The sequence below is a fragment of the Capra hircus genome, chromosome 5 (assembly GCF_001704415.2).
Source record: "Capra hircus breed San Clemente chromosome 5, ASM170441v1, whole genome shotgun sequence".
Classification (NCBI taxonomy): domain Eukaryota; kingdom Metazoa; phylum Chordata; class Mammalia; order Artiodactyla; family Bovidae; genus Capra; species Capra hircus.
This window is the reverse complement of record NC_030812.1, coordinates 81,030,923-81,044,629: the sequence shown is the minus strand read 5'-3', so window position 1 is coordinate 81,044,629 and position 13,707 is coordinate 81,030,923. Positions and strand designations below refer to the sequence as shown.

General features: G+C 38.5%; 1 protein-coding gene across 2 annotated transcripts in view; it reads left to right on the top strand.

Moving 5' to 3' along the window:
• Positions 1-7,696, top strand: part of ARNTL2 (aryl hydrocarbon receptor nuclear translocator like 2) — a 106,847-nt gene extending 99,151 nt beyond the window's left edge. For both annotated transcript variants that reach the window (XM_018048376.1, XM_018048377.1), the window contains 3 exons: positions 2,645-2,720; positions 4,878-4,986; positions 7,508-7,696. In XM_018048376.1, the coding sequence (XP_017903865.1) occupies positions 2,645-2,720; positions 4,878-4,986; positions 7,508-7,644 (322 nt within the window). In that variant the 3' untranslated portion in view covers positions 7,645-7,696. The remainder of the gene's footprint in view (positions 1-2,644; positions 2,721-4,877; positions 4,987-7,507) is intronic.

Sequence of the window (13,707 nt, the reverse complement as noted above, 5' to 3'; positions counted from 1 at the left end):
ATCTTGAATGATGTTATTAATAATTTACATATAATACACTTATATTTATATTAATTTTACATCCTACACAAAAACATTTAAAATTTTATATCTCATACATTGTTATTAGGTGAGGAAAGGACAATTACTGACTGTTTGGTGGGTATATAAGATTTCATTATATTATCTGCTTTTATATCTCTTTGGAGTTTTCCATAATAGCTCTAAAATGTATTTCTGAAGTGAATTATAAACATTTGTACTAAGTAGCACAAAGTTCAACCAAGAAAATTACTCTGAGTAGGGGTATAGTCCAACTCCCTTTGTCTACATGTGGACATCCAATTTTTTCACATGATTTGCTGAAAAGACTTCCTTCTCCCATTGAATGGTCTTGGCACCCTCGTTGAAAATCATTTGAGTGTGTATGCTGGAAGGGCAACATAAGGAAAGCAAAAATTGAGCCAGGTGTTGCTAGCTGGGAACCATTAGAATGTGCAGGGTGCAGTATATGGAGTTTTACGAATGGAGGCACCTTGGCCAGTGTATGGCATTGAGTAGGGGAAAGCATGCTGGTTTCAGCAAATGACAAGGAGATTCACTGAGGAAGAGATCAGGCCTCTGAGCAACGGAGTTTTAACTCAGTTAAAAGGGACTGAGGTGAAGTTAAATAGCAGGATTTTGCCCAGTAAACTAAGGAATATTTTAGAATCTGGTAGTGACATGCATGGTTAGGGGAAGTTAGCTTCTTTCATCCTTCAGTTCAGTTCAGATCATTTGCTCAGTCATGAATTGCAGCACACCAGGCCTCCCTGTCCATCACCAACTCCCAGAGTTCACTCAGACTCAGGTCCATCAAGTCAGTGATGCCATCCAGCCATCTCATCCTCTGTCATCCCCTTTTCCTCCTGCCCTCAATCTCTCCCAGCATCAGTCTTTTCCAATGGGTCAACTCTTCACATGAGGTGGCCAAAGTACTGGAGTTTCAGCTTTAGCATCATTCCCTCCAAAGAAATCCCAGGGCTGATCTCCTTTAGAACGGACTGATTGGATCTCCTTGCAGTCCAAGGGACTCTCAAGAGTCTTCTCCAACACCGCAGTTCAAAATCATCAATTCTTCGGCACTAAGCTTTCTTCACAGTCCAACTCTCACATCCATACATGACCACAGGAAAAACCATAGCCTTGACTAGATGGACATTTGTTGGCAAAGTAATGTCTCTGCTTTTGAATATACTATCTCGTTTGGTCATAACTTTTCTTCCAAGGAGTAAGCATCTTTTAATTTCATGGCTGCAGTCACCATCTGCAGTGATTTTGGAGCCCCCCAAAATAAAGTCTGACACTGTTTCCACTGTTTCCCCATCTGTTTGCCATGAAGTGATGGGACCAGATGTCATGATCTTCGTTTTCTGAATGTTGAGCTTTAAGCCAACTTTTTCACTCTCCTTTTTCACTCTCATCAAGAGGCTTTTTAGTTCCTCTTCACTTTCTGCCATAAGGGTGGTGTCATCTGCATATCTGAGGTTATAGATATTTCTCCCGGCAATCTTGATTCCAGCTTGTGCTTCTTCCAGCCCAGCGTTTCTCATGATGTACTCTGTATATAAGTTAAATAAGCAGGGTGACAATATACAGCCTTGAAGTACTCCTTTTCCTATTTGGAACCAGTCTGTTGTTCCATGTCCAGTTCTAACTGTTGCTTCCTGGCCTGCATACAGATTTCTCAAGAGGCAGGTCAGGTGGTCGGGTATTCCCATCTCTTGAAGAATTTTCCACAGTTTATTGTGATCCACACAGTGAAAGGCTTTGGCATAGTCAATAAAGCAGAAATAGATGTTTTTCTGGAACTCTCTTGCTTTTTCGATGATCCAGCTAAACAAGGGCTAATTGAGTGGTTGATGTTTTTAAACCTTGAACCACAGAATGGGAATTCAGCCAAGCTATATACATTACATTGTGAAAAATCTCCAAGACATGTCACTAATCTTTTCATCTGTGTTTCCTACCTAATTAATTTCATTTTTCTGTTTTGATTTCTCCCTCTATAATTTCTTGTCAGCTGCATCCTTGGGAATACACAAGGCCATAAAGTTATGTTTATGCCATTATGTATCACATAATTGAGCATTTAGTAATATATAACATCGTAAGTTTTACATAGTAAGTTTTGAAGAGATTTGTTATCTCTTCAAAGCCAATGATTATGTTTTTGTCTTCATGTGTTTCATTGATTTTGACCTATTATAGTAAAAACATGATGTATTTTCCACTTAAAGAAAAGGTTGCACAATATTAGGAAATCTTTCTTTACTCTAGTTCTGCTTTTTAGTATCCTAATAAGAACTGATTCTTGATGTCAGTGCCTATTTTGAACTGTGTAGTTGTTCCATTACTATGCAACGTGTTGTATTAAGACAGGTAACATGATTTACTTAAGAGCTTTCACCTTGGGGTTTGATGTTTCTGTTCACTATAGTGTTTTCAGCACTCTGTAGTCAAATATATGTCTGGCTCTGAACAAGTCAGTCTAATGATGAAAACTGTTGTGATATTCAGTCTTTATGTTCCTCCCGGCATTTTTATCAGACTGTATTCAGAAGAGAAATTTCTCTAAAATATATATAAATAGACATATAACATGTTTTATGTGTCATTTTTGAAGGTTACAGTCATCTTCATCCCTTGATTCAAGTCCAACAGATTTACTGAAAGATACACACACTCTAAACTGCAGGAATGTAAGTACTTTCATAAATGATAATATTCATGAAATAAATGAATGATAAAATTGGTCCTTGTTGATTATTTCTTTTGAGAAAAGAGGCCATCCTATAAAAAAATATTTTCTTTCCAGAGTTTTTAAGAGGCAGTGTAGAATAGTGGCTAATAGTGAAGTTGCTGAGACCATAATGTCTGGGTCCAAGTTTTGATTCACTTACTGCTGGGATAACCTCCTGTGTGTTTTTTAAACTCTGCACCTCAGCTTCCTCATTAGTGTGTCAATTAAATTATTTAATACACAAAGAGATAAAAAACCTCACAGTTCCTGGGACATAGTACGTGCTCAATAAATAATAGTTCAAGAAACTCCAAGTCTATGGATTAAAAGTACTCCTTATGGTCTGGAAGAAAGCTTATTATAAGCTACAAAACAAGTATGCAGTTCAGTTCAGTTCAGTTCAGTCGCTCAGTCGTGTCTCACTCTTTGTGACCCCATGAATCGCAGCACGCCAGGCCTCCCTGTTCATCACCAACTCCCAGAATTCACTCAGACTCACATCCATCGATTCCGTGATGCCATCCAGCCATCTCATCCTCTGTTGTCCCCTTCTCCTCCTGCCCCCAATCCCTCCCAGCATCAGAGTCTTTTCCAATGAGTCAACTCTTCGCATGAGGTAGCCAAAGTACTGAAGCTTCAGCTTCAGCATCATTCCTTCCAAAGAAATCCCAGGGCTGATCTTCTTCAGAATGGGATGGTTGGATCTCCTTGCAGTCCAAGGGACTCTCAAGAGTCTTCTCCAACACCACAGTTCAAAAGCATCAATTCTTTGGCGCTCAGCCTTCTTCACAGTCCAACTCTCACATCCATACATGACCGCAGGAAAAACCATAGCCTTGACTAGACGGACCGTAGTCGGCAAAGTAATGTCTCTGCTTTTGAATATACTATCTAGGTTGGGCATAACTTTTCTTCCAAGGAGTAAGCGTCTTTTAATTTCATGGCTGCAGTATTACCTACTATTTAATTCAATTGAACAAATATTAGCAATTTGAAATACATACAAAATGTGTGTACTGAACATAGCACTGACTATATGGAAGACCCTCATATAATGTAATTGTGATGTATCCCAGACAACAAAATGCTCTAAAGTAGGTATACTTCCCAGGTGGCGCTGGTGGTAAAGAGCCCACCTGTCAATGTAGGAGATGTAAGAGACTCGGATTTCATCCCTGGGTCCAGGAAGATCCCCTGGAGTAGGAAATGGCAACCCACTCCAGGATTCTTGCCTGGGGAATCCCATGGACAGAGGAGCCTGGTGGGCTATGGTCCATGGGGTCGAAAAGAGTCAGACACAACTGAAGTGACATAGCACAGAGCATATGAGAATATAGGAGAGAAGAGAAATTAAATCTGACCAGGGACAAAAGGGAACCTGAAAATATCTTTTTATATTAACATGGACTTTTGTTCTGGTATTTTCAAGTTTTACTCATACATTTGACACCTGTTTATTGGGTATGTATTTTGTGCCAGGCTATATACCAGAAACAGGGATTTAAGTCCTTGTAGCACAAAAGAATCTCTGAGTAGTGTATGCTATGTAGGCATTACGATAAAGTTTATCAACTGAATCAGACAATATAGGTAAATGATTTCTTTTGATGAGCTATATTGAACATCAGATTGTTTGGCCTGTGTCTGTGTAACACTATGACAACTTTTTGGTAAAAGTCTCTGGTTTAATACATTTCCTATTCCAAAGCAGTATTTCCCATTGTAGCTTTGGATGAGATATAGTTTTACCATCATTCTTAAAATACTGAAATGTTTTTCCTTCTTAATCTAAAACTTTCCATTATATGTGTAATTGTGTACTTTAGTTATGATTATGAATAATGTGGGAGCTTTGGAGTCAGAAGGACTTGGGTTAGAATCATGGCTCCAACACTTTAGACAAGATGTTAGACTCTTTAGGCCTCAGATTCTTGACCTCACAATATTTGTAACATGAAAGAAAATTTTATTTTATTTGTGGAGTACTAAGCACAGGGCACTCAGTAAGTGCAAATTGCCATGTTGTTCGTGAAGGCACACCCACATGTTAAAACTGCTAAGAAATCTTTATTTCATTCAAATAGGAAACTTACTGTTTTTTATTTTGTCATTACAGATGTCAGATAAGGAGTTGATTACCCTAAGTCCATCTGAAATAGGGGAACGAGAGGCTACAAAGCAAAACCAAAGTGCTATTGCTCCCCTCAGTAATGAACCACTCCTCGGTAAGATTTCTTTCACAACTGACCACTATTTTGGTTTTCCAAAAACTGCTTTTTTAGTCACTATAGTTTCAGGTTTAGGAAATTTCTAAATTTGCAAATAGCTTTAAAACTAAGTTTTTCCCCCAAACTACAATGAGATATCACCTCACACTGGTCAGGATGACCATCATCAAAATCTCTGCAAATAATATATGTGGGAGAAGGCATGGAGAAAAGAGAACCCTTCAACCCTGTTGGTGGGAGCATATATTGGTATAATGACTATGAAGAACATATGGAGGTTCCTTAAACTAAAAACAGAGCTACCATATGATCTAGCAATCCCACTCATAGGCGTATATCTGGAGAAAACTAATTTGAAAAGATACATGCACCCCATTGTTTGTAGCAGCATTATTTACAATAGCCAAGACATGGAAGCAACCTAAATGCCCATCAACAGATGAATGGATAAAGAAGATGTGGTATATATACACACAATGGAATATTACTCAGCCATAAAAAAGGGAATAATGCCATTTGTAGCAACATGGATGCACCTAGAGATTATCATATTAAATAGATCAGACAGAGAGAGACAAATATCACATAGTATCACACATGTGGAATCTAAAAAAAAAGACACTAATGAACTTATTTACAAAACAGAAGTAGACTTACAAACAGAAAACAAATCTGGTTATCAAAGGACAAAGGCAGGGGGAGGGATAAATTAGGAGTTTGGGATTATCAGATACAAACTACTATATATAAAATAGGTTAACAACAAGGTCCTACTATATAGCTCAGGGAACTCTATTCAATATAGTATCACAAACTATAATGGAGAAGAATCTGAAAAAGAATATATATATATGAATCACTTTGCTGTACACCAAAAACTAACACATTGTAAAATCAACTACTTCAAAAAAAAAAAAAAAAACTAAGATTTTTCATTCAGGGTCTTAAATACAGTAGTCATAGTGTTAATTTTTCAGTGTATGTGACTTAGGTGGTGCTAGTGGTAAAGAACCTGCCTGTCAGTGCAAGAGACATGAGAAATGCAGGTTTGTTCCCTGGGTCAGGAAGATCCCCTGGAAGAGGGCATGGCAACACACTCCAGTATTCTTGCCTGGAGAATCCCACAGACAGAGGAGCTTGGTCGGCTACAGTCCATAGAGTCACAAAGAGTTGGACACAACTTAAGCATCTGAGCACATACAGCACATTCTACTTAATGGACCTGTCACTGAAAGTCTGATTATCAACTGAGTTGTTGTGAGTATTATTAAAACACAATTTAAATAAAACTAAAGCTCTCATGTTTAGGGAAAAATTCCATTCTCCAGAAAAAGATTTTTAAAAGATATCAATCATAAAAAGTTTAAGATATAATTATCCATTTTAACTATACCTATGCAAAGTCCGAATAAAGAAACTTGAAGGGATACAATTTTATGCTCCCCATAACTGCCTCTGATCTCCTGAAAATAAATGTTAAAGAGAATCAGAGGGCAAAAAAGAAAGTGAAAGTGTTAATTGCTCAGTCATGTTTGACTCTTCGGGACCCTGTGGATTGTAGCCCTTCAGACTCTTCTGTCCCTAGAATTCCCCAGGTAAGAATACTGGAGTGGGTAGCTATTTCTTTCTCCAGAGGATCTTTCTGACTTAGCAATCAAACCCAGGTCTCCTGCATTGCAGGCAGATTCTTTACTGTCTGAGCCACTGGGAAAGCCCTGAGAATCAAAAGCCTTGAAGGAACATGGACATTCAGGTTCACACAAAACCACATATTACATGCTCAGTTACTAAGTCATGTCTGACTCTTTGCAATCCCATTGACTGTAGCCTGCCAGGCTCCTCTGCCCATGGGATTCTCCAGGCAAGAATACTAGACTGGGTTGCCATTTCCTTCTCCAAAAACCACATATTAATCATCTTAAATTCTATTGTACTTTGGAATATACTTAGAAAACTTTGATTAATCTCTCACTGTGTTTTAACCATGGATTTCTAGAACCTCTTTAGTATCAATTTAAAACACATTTCCATAGTTCCTCTTTATTTCCTTTTTCAATCAAAAATCTGAGGACTCCTTCCTTTTATTAGAGTCTTTCAAATTTTTGGAAAGTGAAGCTTTTGTCTCAGCCTTATCATTTTGGAGTTAAACAAGCATTTTCACAAGGCAGGTTAAAGTTAAATTTCTCTTTCCAGGCTCTATACACACACAGGAATAAACCCCAGCCCTTACCGTCCAACTATCTCAGATTCTGTACCTCTTAGTGCTTTTATTTTCTATTAGAAAACTCGTAGACTAACTCCCCTATGTGCATCAAATGAGTGAAGTGCAATTTATCTGAGAGCAGATTGTTATAAAAATAGGCAACCTATTAAAAAATCTATCTGGCATCTGTAAAACGTATGCTTTGCCTTCAATAATACATTGTATGGTATCCTAACCTTGCTTTGCCATTTTTGATGATAACTCATTTTTTAACCTCCAAATGTACTTACACAAGCCTGTATTTCAATTCGATAGGAGAAGGAGTCCAGCTGGACTTTGAAGCCCTCTGTGACAATGATGACACAGCCATGGCTGCCTTCATGAATTACTTAGAAGCAGAGGGGGGCCTGGGAGACCCCGGGGACTTCAGTGACATCCACTGGACACTCTAGCATTTGATTTTTAACTCTAAACATGAGAAAAGTCTCGAAGCATTTCATTTACAAAAGACTATATAGTCTTTGTATCCTTTGTATACTGTTTTTATCTTTTATTCCTATTAATGGTCTGCCAGTTTTTATAGATTTGCTCCTGACTTTAATAGGGGTTTGGGGAAATGTGATGTTTCCCTTCAGAGTCACAGAATTTTCTATAGACTGTTTTAGTCATCAACATGGCTTCAAACCCACTAGTTGCTATATTTTTGCTAAAGTCTTTTTAACCAAGAATGCCACATGTATCTTGTTTTGGTTTTATTTTTATTTTATGGTGCACTTGTTTTGAGTTTGGGGAGTTTAATGTGTGGACATTTTCCTTGTGTCTGAGATTCATTTATAATTGACTTAGAAAATTTGTGTAATTTGGAACATTTCCTTTCCTCATATATTTCCTTCACTGAGGTCAGGGCTTATCCACTTCAAGAAAATAGTGAGTACTTGAACATTTAAAGGGATAGTGCAATTTGTAGTTGTGATCACAATGAATACTGTAGTCAGTCTTTGTGGACTTGGGCAAGTACAGAACCACAATAGTTATGCTCAATTGAGCACTTTGAGATAGATTTTAAGTGAGATGATTTCTTATTTAAAATTCAAAAGGAAAAGCTGAGAAAGTTTCAACTTTGCTTACAGAAAAGGAAAGAACTTGGGCCCTATAGCTGTGTGATTAGCCTTTGCCTTAATACTCAAGGGTATTAAGATTTACTCTTAATAGAACCACTCAAGATTTTTATTACAGATAGAACAGGTTTCTGATGCTGAAAGGTATTTAGCAACAGATTAGTCTTAGTGGAAGAAGTGCGTCCAGGCAGATTCAATGTCTTGCATAATGTCACAATTAAGTTCATATGTCTTTTAATGTTTAATGTGTGTAAACCAGTTTCTTTATACACATTTGGGAAAACAATAGTCTCATTAGTTAAGTGATTAGTTAAGTCACCTAGGAACTAGTTGTTGACTCTCTAAATTACTAGGAAATTACAGTTACTATTGCTTGTAACCAAAGCTAATTACATAAATGACAAGTACATTTTTAAAACCATGAGGCAATGAGAAAGAATTCAAAACCAATTTTCCAGCTATAATTAAAAATTGAAAGCAGTTTAAAAACCAGTAACCTAGAAGTGGTTCAAATTGAGTGCAAGAATTAAGGATATTTAAAATACTGTATGTGTATATCTACATGTTTGAAGATCATAATACTGTAATATTATAATGGTTCCATAATACCTATGGTTTTAATAGCTCTTTCTAGTTTACCAAGTGTATTCCCATATTTTCTCTTTTGTGCCTCGCAAGTAAAAGTAAGATAGGCTAGGAAACTAATGGGGATTAGTTTCCCTGGGAATCAACTCCAGTTTTCTGTGTCATGCTGTCCCTCTCCAAGAGCCTCTCACCAAACAAGGCACCCTTTTTACCTTACATATATATCCTTAGGCTGCAACAGATTAAACTTTCAGACACATTAATGGACAACACAGTAACGTCACAACCAAAATCATATGTTCCTTCACATGTGACATTTGCAGAGGCCACGTGGGCAAGGATGTATTGACCTGTTGTCTTGAGCCAATGCAATGTTCCAATAATGTCAGAGGTTCAGCACCACCCCTGGTTCTGGCATTTGAGAACTTGGGGGACATTCAAGTGTAGAATAAGCCAAAGCCAAAAAATCCTACAAGATGGGGGTATTGGTTTGTAGCAGCCTGTGCAGGATATTTGGGGCTTCCCAGGTGGCTCATTGGTAAAGAATCTGCCTGCCAATACAGAAGAGACAAGAGACTTGGGTTTGATACCTGGGTCGGGAAGATTCCCTGGAGGAGGAAATGGCAACCCACTCCAGTATTCTTGCCTGGAGAATCTCCATGGACCGAGGAGCCTGGTGGGCTACAGTCTGAGTTGGACACTACTGAGCACACACATGCACACATGCACACAAGCATGATAATTAAGTCTGAAGAAGCATGACAGATACACCTGTTCTCTAAGTCAAATAGAGAGGTCTGCCTACAGAGGTAACATTTCAGGAGTCTGGACCACTGCAGATTGCGCTAAATCTCCAGAGTCAGCCTAAGCCAGTGTAGCAGGATAGGTCACTGTGGCCCCTTGACCTCCCAAGGAGGTGGGGGCAATCCTCATGATCCAGGGATCTGAGAGGCAGACTTTCTCGAAGCTGGTCGTTCCTGCTTACACAGTAGCAGTTCTCTCTCTTTGTAAGAGGAGAGGTTATTCCATAGACTTATGGGTGGATAGTAATTGAATTGCTTTGAATTGAATGCTTTGATCTTTTAGTAACCCACTCTGATGTTTATCTTCTTGCTCTGCCCCCAGAATTCACTCCAAGCATTGTATGATACTGTAGCTCTAAGTTCAGTGCTTTCTTCATGCATTCTATTTACATTTGATTGCTGTTAAAAGTGACATATTTTTTATGCTTTACATTATACTGTTTCATTTTACTCAAACCAATTAATTTCTTACATGTTGGTGAAAATATCTACCAATTTAATCAAATATCCTAAAAAGAATACTATCTTATTTATTTACTTTTTTAATTCTAAGAATTACCTACATGGGAGGCATGCCTGGATTGGAAGAGCCTGCTAAACTAAATTTCTCTGTGTGACCTCAAGAAAGCCATTTTAACTCTCTGTACTTCAGTTTCCTTATTTGTAAAAAGAGGTTTGATCTCTCCATTTACTTCCTGTGGAGTAATGATTCTCACCCATAGGACTCGAACCCATAATCAGATGCTAGAAATATTCAGTTCAGTATGATAGCCACTGGCCACATGTGGCTCCTGAAAACTGGAAACGTGACTCGTATGTACTGAAATGTGCTGTGAATATAAAGTGTGCGCTGCTGCTGCTGCTGCTGAGTCACTTCAGTCGTGTCCGACTCTATGTGACCCCATCGGCGGAAGCCCAGCAGGCTCCCCCGTCCCTGGGATTCTCTAGGCAAGAACACTGGAGTGGGTTGCCATTGCCTTCTCCAATGCATGGAAGTGAAAAGTCAAAGTGAAGTCGTTCAGTCATGTCCGACTTCACGACCCCATGGACTGCAGCCTACCAGGCTCCTCTGTCCATGGGATTTTCCAGGTAAGAGTACTGGAGTGGGGTGCCATATACCAGATTTCAAAGACTTAGTATAAAAAAAAAAGGAATATAAAATATCACATAACAACTTTATATTGATTACATGTTCAAATAATATTTTGGATATACCAAATTAAGCATTAAAATTAATTTTATTTTCTTACTTTTCTAATGTGACTACTAGAAAGTTTTAAATGACACATGTGATACACATTATATTTTCATTCTTCAGCCCTGCTCTTAGACATTTTATTAAGTGGATATTATTTAAATAGATCAAAATTTATACTATTAAGTATGGTGTTTACCTCTAACTGCTATAAAGAACATTTATTGATCCTCGGTTCAATGTAAATAACTGTGAACCTTGATCAATGTATCAAATTTAAAACTTTTTTGAAATTAGTAAACTTAGAAGTATTAAACATTCATTAACCTGAAATCAAATAAAACTTGAGGTATACACTATAGTAGTCACTAAATTTGGAAACCACTGATAAACACAAACAGGAGGATACAGAACAGACTTTTGGTAACTAAACAGAAATAAAGGGAAGTATGTAATTACAATGTCACAATGGGAAGAGGCTGTGTTCATTGGATGTCATAATGAGAAATCTCCATAGAGTCTAGGGCACAAGTATATAAAATAGCCAGTCTCTAGGTATCAGACCATGTTTAATGGGTCCAGTTTCAGATCCTGTTCTAAAGAGGAATCTGTCACTCAGGTAGGTCATTGCTGGGCTCTGGAATTAGAGACTCAGGTTTGCCCAACATAATATTGTGGGCACGAGCAGGGCTGACATCTCATTGGTAGAATTATCAGAAGCCATAAAGAAAACCTGCTGGGTGGCCACTAGGTGTCACTCTCTCATCCCTATAGGGCTTTGTTTTCATTGATTTTTCTAAGTTCCATGAGGCCTAGGAGAGGCATTTAGGACTTTTGTGCCTAGAATAAGTCTGCCTCTGTTTAATAAGGAATGCTTTCTTAAGAGAAGTCTGGGAAGATCCTTTCCACATAAAATAAGAATTTTTGTTTAGGATCATTCCAGATGTGAAACTCATCCAACTGGGGACATGCTTTCTGAATTCATTTCAGAGTATTTGGTGTATGTGTGTCACTGCTCATACAATATTGAGTTTAGGTCTGTCTTTTATACAACTTTTAAGGTCTTTTCTGTTTCACTTGCTCTTGTCTGTATGTTGGTATTTTTTAAATTTTGTGGGAAATAATGAAGAGTGAAATTAAACTATATTTTGTAGTAACTACTAGTTTGGGGTTTTTATTTAACATATTAAACTTCCTCTAAAAACATATGCCCTTAATTACTTTCTAAAGTGGAAAGAGTGGGTAGAAGATCCAATGTTCTAAAACCACTGGAGGGTACTTCCGTGGCGGTCCAGTGGCTGAGATTCCACACTCCCAATGCAGGGGCCTGGGCTCAATCCTGGGTCAGGCAACTAGAATCCACATGCCACAGCTAAGAGTTCGCATGCTATAACTAAAGATCCCATGTGCTGCAACGAAGCTAGAAGATCCTGCATGCTACAACTAAGACCTCGCTCAGCCAAATAAATAAAACCACTGGGAAGGGAGATACATATTACTTTACACATTTTAGGGTGTGTTCATCAGGGTGTGCTAACTGCTATAGCAACTCTAAAATATCAATGGCTTAACCTGGTCAAGGTTTCCTTCTGCTCATATCACATCCAATGTCATCAACACTGTTGGTCTCTCTGACTATTTGTCACTGTTCTTTGCCTCTCCCTCTTTCCAGCTCTCAGCTCTGTTTTCCTCTAAGTGAGTTTTATCCTCTAATGGACCTTCTTCCCCATACTGATGCTCAAACCCTCCAAGCACATATTGCTCTTGTTCCTGGCAATTAACAATCAAAAGAGAGCTTCTCTGTTTCCTAGTAACTCCCGGAAAAAATCTCCATTGATCAGGCCTCTGTTTCAGCTTGGTTCACATGGACTCTCTTCTGTGGTCAGTGGGCTGGAATGAATATACAGATGGCCAGGCTTTGGTCCCATGACCAAACCTAAGTTAAAAGGCATCCTTGAAAGGGAAATCATGTCAAAAATAGCCAACTGCCCGACCCAACTGCCCAGGTCCAGGAAGGAATAGGGATGTAGGCAGAAGGAACAATGGAAAACTCGTAATTCTGGAGAGTTGATGATTTCCTAGAATTGTGAGTTTAGGTTATGCGAGCCTTAAGTATTTTCAGATTGTTTGGTTTTGTTGGTTTGTTTTTTTCTTTTTTTGAGGGTGGGGGTAGCGTGTGTGCCTACTCAGTCATGCAGTAGTGTCCAACTCTTTGCAATCCCATAGGCTGTAGCCCACCAGGCTCCTCTGTCCATGGGATTTTCCAGGCAACACTGGAGTCAGTTGCCATTTCCTACTCCAGAAGATCTTGTTGATTAAGGGATCAAACCTGTATCACACGTTATATCATATGTTTGTAAGCCTTGGCTACCTCTTTTATTTAATACCCAGCCACTAGTCAATTTGGAGGTCTCTGACCATAGCTTCAAACAAAACTAGTGGAAGTGATGGAATTCCAGTTGAGCTGTTTCAAATCCTAAAAGACGATGCTATGAAAGTGCTACATTCAATATGCCAGCAAATTTGGAAAACTCAGCAGTGGCCACAGGACTGGAAAAGGTCAGTTTTTATTCCAATCCCAAAGAAAGACAATGCCAAAGAATGCTCAAACTACCACACAATTGCACTCATCTCACAGGCTAGCAAAGTAATGCAAAAATTCTCCAAGGCAGGCTTCAAGAGTATGTGAACTGTGAACTTCCAGATGTTCAAGCTGGGCTTAGAAAAGGCAGAGGAACCAGAGATCAAATTGCCAACACCCGTTGGATCACCAAAAAGTGAGAGAGTTCCAGAAAAACATCTATTTCTGCTTTA